The 11,370-nt window shown below is 39.9% G+C and overlaps 1 protein-coding gene across 1 annotated transcript in view; it reads left to right on the top strand.

Moving 5' to 3' along the window:
- LOC112146530 (protein shisa-8) overlaps positions 1 to 11,066 on the top strand; it is a 123,639-nt gene extending 112,573 nt beyond the window's left edge. The window contains exons 5-6 of the mRNA XM_024272399.2: positions 3,479 to 3,998; positions 9,726 to 11,066. Coding sequence (XP_024128167.1) covers positions 3,479 to 3,975 — 497 coding nt within the window. The 3' untranslated portion in view covers positions 3,976 to 3,998; positions 9,726 to 11,066. The remainder of the gene's footprint in view (positions 1 to 3,478; positions 3,999 to 9,725) is intronic.
- The last annotated feature ends 304 nt before the right edge of the window (positions 11,067 to 11,370 follow it).

Below are 11,370 nucleotides of genomic sequence, written 5' to 3'. Positions count from 1 at the left end.
AAAAAATCATAAAATGACAGAAAGTTGGGTACCTGATACTAGTGACAGGCCTTCTCTTGTCAGCGGACGCCACAATGGGCTGCCAGTTACTTTAGCTCCAAGTTAGCTTACCTGTTACTTGTTTTACTATTATCAACTTTTTTTAAAAATACATGGACTTTTTTATTAACACCTTGTAAGTGCGGTGTCATGTCTGCTACTCTTTTTTGGACTATTGTCCACCACTTCTGGATCTTATTAGCTGTTGTCGCTTGGCCATAACAAAAATTGATAGAGATCGTCGTTTTTTTATCTATTTTTTTTCATAGTTATGATAACAAATTAATGTACCCACAGTGGCATCAATAAAGTTGAGATCTATCCTATTTTTTGGGATGGGCAATATAACGGGACTGTTTTTATATATTTTTTTACTTATAGATCCCTGCAATGGAAAGCTTATGATTTATAGTTATGTCTAATAGTCACTAAATGGTCTGAATGTTTTCAGATATATTTTCAGAATTTTAAAGCGATACTTGTTCCTATGAGATCCCTTACTGTATGTTGAAAGGGTCAAATACAATGTGATTATATAGCAAGAGAAAATGTGTGCATTTCTTATAAAGAAACAAAAAGCTAGTCGTTAGGTGTTATTTTAGACACTTACAAAACGGTTTCTGCAAATATCGGTATTCATATTCATATACTGTAATCATATTCACTGCAGACACTTAAACAAAACATTTCTTGTTTTCATATTTTAAAAAAAAAGCTGTGCACAACGTATTAATTTGTGCACAACTTGCACACTTGCCTATAAACATACGTTCCATTTTGACAGTTATCTTACCTCATAATTGTATGAGTCCAAATATTTGTTGAGAACTTGTAAAAAAAAACACTTTTAAAATGCAGTACATGGGACTCCTAGACTAGAGTCTGACAGGAAGAGTGTCTAATGTGACATGACACTCATGAAAAACTTGCCTACAGTTACAACATTTTCTATGATCATAAACACATAAAAGCTTTAGAGCAACACTGACGGCGTTCGAGAGTATCCCGCCTTTGGGTAAGGTCGTGTATGCTTACAGAAAAGTATGTTGTGACACCATGGGGATTTTTAGACCTCAGTTTACAAGGCAAAGTGAAATGTTTTTAGACTAATTTAGTTTGAGACTATTTTATATGAGCCAAACATTTCAACGCAAACCATCAAAATGGAAAAAATCAACAGAAATATCAGAAGCATTTCACAGATCCGCCGGCCTCTGACTTCCTTTTCTCACAATATTAAACAGCATTCAAGGTGAGCTAAATGGAATAAAGCATGTTGTCAGACTCCTTGTCTAAAGCCCAAATGCAAAGGGGAAAATTGGACCCAGGAGCTTTGCAAAAACTGCTGAAACTTGCAGAGACTTCAGCAAAAAAGCTGATGTTGTGGAGAAGAAGGAACTAAATGAAACAAAGAGCCGAAAGCAGAGCGGGGACTAAAGGAAGAACAGAGGCTTTAAAGTGGAGAAGATGGTGAATGGAGCTGTCACAGAGGATGGGGCTGTCAGGTGCTCCTGCTGGCAACATCTGTGAAAACACTTCAATGGACAGCAACAGCAGTTGTTGCTACAAGGAACGCTGTGTTTAATTCATTGCGCCTGTGCTGTCCCAGATTTTCCAGCATGGTCCAAAGTTTTATACCAATTTTTCTGTCAGCTGCACTATACTATGTAGAGAAAACATTATTTAATAATATAAGTAGAACCTTTGAATATAATAGATCAATGTAAATCTTACATCATCGACATAGAAAGTCATAAAATTTGCAACAGTATTGACCCAACTATGAATTTGGATTTGCAGTTTTTTTCCATGTATGTCTGGGACCATTGACTGTTCAAGAGAACTGGACTGAGTGACCCCTTCCTCTATCAAGTTCCAGAGCGCACTGGCTCCAAGAAGCCAAAGTCCCATAGTGACCTATAGAGAAGTAAACAGTTATTACTTAGTCAGTTCTTCCTGTGGTGCAAGTTAGTCAAGTTATAAACCGGCCAATCAGATGCCTTGATAATAGTATGTAGTCTCACGTTTAACATTTGATGCATTTGATTGACAGACACTCCTGAGCCTGCCGCAGTTTTAGGGGTGTGGCCCTACAGCAAGCTAAGCCACAGGGCTTTGTTTTAGGCTCCCTTTCATTCTCAGATGATTCCAACTCAGATCCATCATTTTATATTGTTTTTTATTTCCATATTTTTAAAAATCGTTTTCACCATGACATTCCAGAGTCCCTCTATCTCTTTAACCTTTATTTAACCGGGGAGAGGGGACGGGGGTCCCATTGGGATTTAACCCTTCCTCTCTCTTTAGGGTCCAGATGACTCCAACCACATATTGATGTGTGATTCCTGCCATGACAAATGTGGGCAAAGGGGGACAGGATTTTATGTCTGCCATGGACATTAGTGAAACTCAAAAATCAATGTTAAAAAAATGTTCAGCGCACTGTCTTGTGGGGTCCAGATGACCCCACTTTTAAAGTCTCTTTTTCAAGGGAACCCTAGAAATCTCTGTTTGACTCACAGATGTTTACACTTGGATGAATTTCTACAGCACTTTTTGATTTTCCTAGATAAAAGAATTTAAACTTTTGTTTTGAACATGTAAAAAAAATCTGAAAAACAAGACTTTGTGTTTCAAGGAAACTGAGAACATCTAAGAAGGTTTTGAGATATTTTTGAGACTTCCTTAAGCCACGGTCCCACTGGCTTTCACAGCCATATCACAGCTGGAGCACGGAAAAAGTTTCATCCCCAGGTTACAGACGCTGTTAGGAACGGACTGGTAATGCAAGAGGCGATATGTGGGTGCGGAATTGACACGCATACACGCGGTACAAAATGTGGCCGGTCTTACACGCAGAAATAATTTTTGAACTGCACAAAAATTGAGACTGCGGGTACTGTATGTGGTACGGCGGTACCGCCGTGCAATGGCTGTGAAACGGCGGCGCAACAGCAGTTTCAGTGCGAGATTGGACTGTGAAGTAGATGCAGGCACGTGCGCTTGGACGCCAAAATTCCGCTCTCGTGCACGGCTGCAGCACGGTGTTCTTCATTGTATTATATTCTCATCCTCATGCAAGCAACCATCTATTTGAGTTGTCTTGTTAAGGTTAAACCATCAAAAAATGAAGCTACATTTTATTACTAAAGCTGTGTTAACACAGTGTTACTGCATGTGTGCTGAAATGTTACTTAAGGTGTTTATTTCAGAGAAGTAGAAACAGGCCAAATATTCATAATCTAATACTAAATTGTTTTTAAAAATAGATGTATAAATCAATTCAATTGCATCAATTCAAAGACTTTTCAGGCTGATTTAGTTAAGATCTGCAGAAAGACACAGACACCTTCAAATGATTGGACATAAAAAAACATGCGTTATGGCATCTTTATTGTGTGTCATTGATGTGGCCAATTTCTCTGTTTTTATCATCCAGACACAGGTGCAAGAGACTACTACAAGAGCTACCCAATGGTAGATTACACTCACCGCCAGTCTCCACCCACTTTCCAACCCGTCAACTTCCATCCAAAGGACAAACCCTTCCTCCCACCTCCCGATGTCCACGCACCTCTGGCCATCACCATCAACGCCTCCCAGGTCCCCAAACCCAAGATCTCCAAGACCAACACCCACCCGCTCACGTCCAGCTCGGCCTTTAAAGCCTGGGACCCCAGCAAGAGCCACATTCAGCACCCGACGGCGGCGCACATCGGCATCGGGGGGCAACAGCATCACCCCATCCAGCAGCAGCAGCACCAGCCGCTGCACCAGCAGAACAGCCGGCGTCAGGCCTACTCCAACAAGCGGCAGTTCAGCATCGAGACGCTGCCCGAGCTCTTCTCGCAGCCGCTGGGCTATGGCCACTCCCCTCACATGCACCCCAAGCACAAGGGACTGCCCACCAACAGCAAGACGGAGGTGACGGTGTGAACATGGAGGCGGGAAATGTGAAGGTGTGGATAAAAAAAGAGCAGAGCTGAAGGGAAACTCTTTGATATCGTTTATATCCAAAGCCAGTCTGTGGATGCAAAGAAATATCGTAACTGAAGTTTTGTAACTCTGCGTTTTACTCATCATTGTGGAATTGGGGGGTAATGATTGTGTAATCGTGAAACAGGCAGAAAAACTGTGAAGGATTGGATAAGCCGGTCGTTATGACTTCTTGAACTTCTTAAAAAATAACGACTGAGCCGTGCTGGTCCGCCTCTCCAAATCATCTCAGCCCTCTTGCAACTCGACAATATTCTGCACACACACTAGTACTTTTTACCCCACAACCTCCGACTCTGAGGCTGTCTGAGAGGCTGGTTGCAAAAGCACTCCCCCTAAGACGTTGGCTTCCCATCAGCAGACAGTAGGATTGTTCTGTCAGCCCTCATTGCCCTCCAGCCCCTAGAAAAGAGAGATATCAGCCCGGCAATTCATACCAGAGAAGAAAAAAGGCAGTGTGGGAAGGCCTCGCTTTATTCCAGAGGCAAATGTGATAAGACGGATGGGAACAAAAACACACACATAATCACATCTGCACACACAACTGCGCGCTTGTCAGAAACTTCAGAGGGTCCCGGGCGCTGTCAGAGGCCACCGGCAACCCCACGCGTCTCCCATCTTGTCAGAGATAGATAAACACGCACGCTTGTTCCAGCAAACTAATTCTTTAAGACTAGAAAAATGAACATGCAATCCGTCTTGGTGTTAGTTGGGCTTGTTGATCTGTCTCTTCTACTGCTCTACAAGTTTCGAAGGGGGGAACTCTGATGCCAAGAACAGCCCTAATATCCCCAAAGAGCATCACAAAGTCCGCAAATACGTCAAGCAACTGTCAGCTGCACATCTGATGCATGAATATGGATCGTCCTCTGAGATCTACTTAGTTATTTTCAGCTCCACGCATTTACCAGGCTAATCAAACCATCCGTGGAGTCTCTCCTGTTGTGGGGAAGCATTTTCCCAGTATGCCTGTTCCCAAATACAACCGTTTGATTCATGCGTCTGGAGCTGCTGCTGCTGCTGCTGCTTGCCTTGCACTTTGCTTTACTTACTCTTAATTTAACGCTTTGGCACGACAAGTGAAGGACTGCCAGCACTTAAAAAGAGCACTCATGTGATCCGTGAATTGGGCGCACACAGCTAACAAAAGGAAATGTAGCATAACTCTGCAGGAATACACCAATCACAATAAATTTCTACACAGTTATTTTTTTCAAGTGAATAAGTACAATTTAAAAAAAAGTCAACATTTGTTTCAAAATGTGCAGCAATTGGATTAAAAACAACAATAAATACATTGAAAACACAAATAACCTTTTTTTTAAGCCTTTAACACCTGAGGCGTCATCGGTGACGCTTAAACATAAAATATTTAACATACTGTCATTTTTTAATTGTTAACATGATCAACATAATCGCAGTAGACTATGTTAATCGTGTTAACAATTTAAAAATTACAGTAAATTAAAGAACATAAACACTGGAGCTATGGTGTTAAGGGTTAAATGCAACAAGAAATATTATTCTCTCAAATAAACATGTATTTTGCTTTAATCGTTTAGTTCTTTTACTTTATATTTCTCATTTCTGCAATAACACTGTTCCCACACAAATGACTAATCTCACTTCATAGTGAGTGGGCGGAGCCAACAACAAGCAGCCTTTCCTAGTTCCTGGTTAGAAGTTGATTTTTTGGAGCTGTTTCTGTGATGATCCCTATTTAATGATATGATATGATTTAATGATATTATGGCCTGTTGTAGTGGCAGCATGGAAAAAGACGTGACACAAAATCTATAGAAATAAAAACAAAAAACAAGAAAACATTTTTTTTAAGAAATACTTTGTTTATTATTCATTGATTAAACATGCAGACAGCAAAATTAAATCTATTAATGAAATAAATTCTTCCGCATTTCAGCTTTCAAAGTACAAATTAAAAACTTACATTTGAATATTTTACATTCAATTAATAATTTAAATATCCATAAATAAATCACTCTTAAGCCATTTATAAACCTTTTTTTTACTTTTCTCATTTTGATTCCCAGTAGAATCAAATTTAAATATTTGTAGTTGTAAAAACTACACCATGAGATCATTTGGCATGTTTCCCTGTAGATCCATATTCTGAAGGTCATAATGACCCTCTTTGGGGCTCCTTCCTTCTTATAAATCAATTGTATGAAATCTTAGATTCTTTAGGAGAAGTGTGTGAAACACATAAACCCTAAGGGTGGATTTAAAAAATCGATGAATCAATCTAAGCTTAATAGATCAATAATTGATCCATAAAAGTAGAGATCGATCTAACGCATAATGCTAAAGTCTGCTAGCTTGATGCTAAGGTATTATGGGATTTCCCATAGGGCAGCTAATGCTAATGCTCGGTTGACCTAAACATACATTGCTGACTAAATGAACATCTTTATAAACTCACAGGCATACATTTTCCAAACTCTTTTAAGGAATTATTTTTTTAAAACATGTAAGTTGCATTCATGAGTCAATGCAGTATTTTTATTGGGTTTTTTTTAATTAGTGATTTTCATTTTTTATCCCTAACAAACAGATTTTTTTTTGCCAAATTCTTAACTTCTTTTGATATTTCTCAGTACAGAAGAAGTCATTCATAAACTATAATTTTAATCTGGATTTTGAATATTTTTTAGGAATTGTTGCAATGATCAAAAATATCCCTTAGATTAATATCTTTATTTTAACATGAGTTTTGTCTTAATCTGGATTAGAATTTGGTTCATGAAATAATAAGTCTTAACTTTTATTAGGAATTAAAATAGAAGCAGTGACTGTTAATCTGATCGTTCATGAAATTGTAGCAGTTAATGTGTTTCTGATTGAATTCACCTTCATTTGCTATCATGAGGTCAGCAGATATGCCGCAGTGCTTTAGCCCGACACATCGGTGAGGGGAACCGCGTCAAGCTACACCACTTCACCAAAAGTCACCAGCGATTTAGCCCCATTTTTTCCATCTCCATTCTCCTCCTGTCAATCCTTCTTTCCCCTCCAGCTCACTTATTTTTAATATTTCTTCTAGACGTTCGTTCACCAGCTGATCCCCCAGCCCCACATCCGTGAAAGGGTGAACCGAGGCCTCCGAGCACCCGTCTGATATTTGTGACCCAAAGCTCCGAGCTGTTCTAAACCATGAAAGCCTCTGCGTGTCGTCCTAGTGTGCGAGTAAGAGCGTCTTAGGAGGGAGCTATAATTAATGACAGAGTCAGGGAAAGCATGGCAGTCGACGGATTTACTCTCTGCTGCACTCTTTACACACAAGCATAATTACATTCCTGCATGCGGACAGACGCATGCTTTTTGCTCAACATTTTTCATATCTGATAGAGACTATATCGAAGTTAGCCTTAAACGTGACTCTTTCTTTTTTTCGTCTAAGATAAGAAAGTAAAAAAGTCTGCATCTAACTTTAATGAAGCTGCGACGGAACAGAATGGAGTAAAACTTTAACAAGTGTGAATAAATTAGGGAATATAACGCTTGATTGTCATGCTGCGCTGGCTTTTCCCCTCTCCAGAATGTGGAGAAACCTGTCAGGCGGGGGTTTGGAGTGGGACTGGAGAGCTGGGATATGCCAGGTATGAATATGCATCAGGCGCATTCGTGCTTGTTGTTCCACTGCGTGGTTTTTAAGGCTGCGGCAGGGTCCTCCTCTTCTGTCGCAGTGATTTTTTTTTCCACCTTTGGTGGGTCACTTTGTATTCTTTGGGCCTCTAAAATCCCCATCAGGCTCTCCTATTCAGCTGATTCTCAAATAGTAAATGTTTTAGAAACTCACTCCGATTAAGTCATTTTTTAGCTGTTTTAAGGATAATGAAACCGAAATCAACTTTTTTTTATCTGTTGACCTCTATAAATGTGGCTTTAAAAGTGCTGTCTGTTGGTCATTGCCCAATTTTTGACAAATTAAAATAAACTTGTTTAATTATTGAAAATATGGTCAAAACCCGTCTGTGTGCTGCCCCCTACAGGTTGAATTGGGGTATTACAGTTTAATTTCGTGACTGGTCAAGTCTTACGTCATTTCAGAATTCCCACATCATGATCTGCAGCTCCAGTAATGATAACACTCCTGTTCCCCAGCCCCTCCCTCTGACTGGATTTTTTAGTTTCGGCTGTGGGCGGAGTCAGACTCCAACTTCCCTGTTTGGTGACCCTTTAACATGTTCTCGTGGCATTTTTCTCATGATAGAGGACATTATCAAGGAAAATTTGGAGTATTTCTTTATTCAAATTGTTGTGATTCCAGACCACATGGAAAATTGTAGTTGTGACATCACAAATATTATGGGTGGGCAACAAGCTCCGCCCCATTCTCATGCATCCACTCTCAAACAAATAAATCCATGTACATTTGGCTTACCCGTCTGAGCTGGCTCAAAACTAGGCATGTGTTTTGTCAAGAGACTGACGATGTGATACGTATCGCGATATGCATCTCATGATACGATACGTATTGTGATATATCCCAAAGTAAACATGTATTTCACTGTTCGTTAACACAACAATGGTATTTTTTTAGAGTGTTGTAGACATCACTTTGATCCATCAGGTCACTGAACTACAATCTATTGCTATGAAGTTCAGCCGGAATTTCACTTGCTATACCGACAGTATTTTGTCAGAGGCTACGAAGCACCAGAACCCGCGTTTTAATAGGATACTGGCAGTAATGTGGCGCAGAGTTTCAGTTCGGTACCTATCCCAAGTAAAAACTAAGTAGTACATGTCTCATAACAACAAAAAAAGGAAAGGCTGACTGAAAACTTAAAACAAACTGGTTCTTGCGAGATCTTGTTGTTTTTTTGGTTGTCGTGTAGAGCTGCTCAAGAGACTCGGTGTGCAGCCCACTAACAGTTCAGAGTTTAGGTGGAAAAACAAAAGTAAGATGATGAACTATGTTTACTCATAAATAATTAATTAAATATTTTGAATCTATACAAGAATCGCCAAACAGAATATCTTGATATATCGCCAAATTGATTTTTCCCTGCACCCCTACTCAAAACTGTATGCTTGGATAGTTCCAATATTTCCCACCATTTTCGTGGGACTGGTAATGTTAGTGACTATAAACAGATGGGTGATGGGAAGTAGAGGCGGGCTAACAGTCTTGCTTGAGGGGCTGTAAGCTAGCAGGAGAGATGTAAACATATAGCTCTTGGTTCTGGCTCTGTGCCAATGGTCCCGCCCACAATGTTAAGGTGAATTTCTATTAAACTCCTGCCGCTCTGCAGAAACTATGTCCTGGAAAATGACAGGTTTTTAGATTTTGGCTAAGATAATCATAATAAAAAGACCACTGGGAACACTTTTAAAGCGGATCAAAGTGGTACTTTAAAACAATAAACAAACTACAAGTAAAAAAGCAATAAACTTCCATTGGTTTCCCAGAGTTCAATGGGGCTGAAACTGATGAGAGGGCTTCTAAAGAGGGAGAAGACAAAGAAAAAAAGTCTGGGGCTTGCATGGACACGCTTGATATCACAATGGTTGTTTTTCATTCTGATTTGTTCGTGCAAGCCGAATGCATCCATTCAGGTTTTATCTCTTTGATGTATTTGAACATCCAGCTTTCGGACGAGTCCCTCTGATGGGAGCCATTTCTCGCTGAAAGCTGGACTCTTCTGTTCTCTTTTTCACAACTGCAGACCTCACAGGTTCTGATGCAAGAACTGACATCAAAAAGGGGGATGACTTTGACCGAATCGCCATCGGGATTTACAGTTAAGGAGCAAAGTCATCTGCACAAACAAAGCCGAGGGGCGGGCAGCCCTCTGGATTTCTGAAGATTCCGACAGAGACTTTCTTGCAGGTTGGGGGGCGCGTTTCAAAGAAACACTGATGTTGTAGGGAGACTTTTTATGATTATTTTCCCTCGTTCAAGAAGAACCAAGGGATTTCTTGGCTTTCAAAGACTGAATTTAAAGCAAACTGCAGGTGGAGTTGATTCTATGAGACTTTTGCCTCTGTTTTGGACACTGCTTGAACACGTGCACGCATTTAGGAGGAGTACCCAGAGGCAAAAGTTGTAGCCTATGAAAGCCACTGCTGTGTGGCCTCAAACAGGACCAAAAGCCTTGAATCAGGAGAGTCCACCTGTCACATCGCCACTTAATCTCTCCTGGTGACCAACAGACTATGGCTCCGCCCACTTCTCTCAGAGCAAACTGACTGTTTGTAAAAAAGAAAAAGAAAAAAAATCCACGATGCAAGTATTCTACCGAAGGTTATCTGAATGCAACCGGGTAGACATACTTGAGCTTTCACAATCCTTAGCAATATATAGATTATGGTAAATGTATTCTTTGTCTTCTGTCAGTTTTTGTACGGTGTTTTTCAATGCTTGTCAAAAACATTTACGAAAGAAAAAAAAGCTTATTTGACCGACAGAAAATTTAAAAAAAAAAAAAAGTGCTTCCAGATTTTTGACTCATGGCTGCACATCCTTCAACTCCAAAGATCATCGAGGGTCTTTTGAATTTCATCATATATATGAGGCTTGTGATCTTCCCACTTAACATTTGTATGCACTCACGTATTTATTGGTGAAATATATTGCATTGTATTCCAGTGTTTGCCGACACGTTAGCTGAAAACTGAGGAGGGACTGGACGGTTTCCTGTACAGCTTTTGCACTTGCAAAAAATTGAAAATAAAAATTCATGTATTGTTTCATGATAATTTATAACTGGCGGCAATAGGCTGCTTTGAATTGCTATGTTATACTATATGTATGCTGTACCATTTGTCTGCTGTGAAATTTGTTGACGACTCAGCTTATATAAGGGCTTTTTATAGATTAAAAAAGCAGACTGGGGGATCTGACTGCACTCAAAATTTCTCAACAGGTTTTCTTTGTTTTGTAGGGTTGGAGGGATCAGACTTAACTGCTGTGTAATAAAGTTTTGACTGACTTACTGAAATGTCTATAGGCACTCACATCGCATTGGCCCATGTGTCCTGTTGGAATAAATCTTTCGAGAAATATAGACCGGCTTCCCTCTGCTTTCTTTTTCCATTTGTCTGCTTCCTTCAGGGGTCACCACAGCAAATCATCTCGATCTATATTTAACCTGCATTTTATTCCTCATGTCCTCTTTAACTTGATCCATAAATCTATTCCATGCTCTTTCTTGGCCTTCTGGCTGTGTGGTTTGTTTGCGCCCCTTTTTTTCCCTTAATTCAGCTTTAAAGACAAACATACTTTCAATCAGGCTTTTTTTGACCGCCATGGTTGAATTCTAGATCTATGACAGCCATATATAGGGTTCCTTTTATAGAATATAACCGTCA

This window comes from Oryzias melastigma, linkage group LG8, assembly GCF_002922805.2.
Source record: "Oryzias melastigma strain HK-1 linkage group LG8, ASM292280v2, whole genome shotgun sequence".
Lineage (NCBI taxonomy): Eukaryota > Metazoa > Chordata > Actinopteri > Beloniformes > Adrianichthyidae > Oryzias > Oryzias melastigma.
This window is presented reverse-complemented; position numbering and strand designations above follow the sequence as displayed.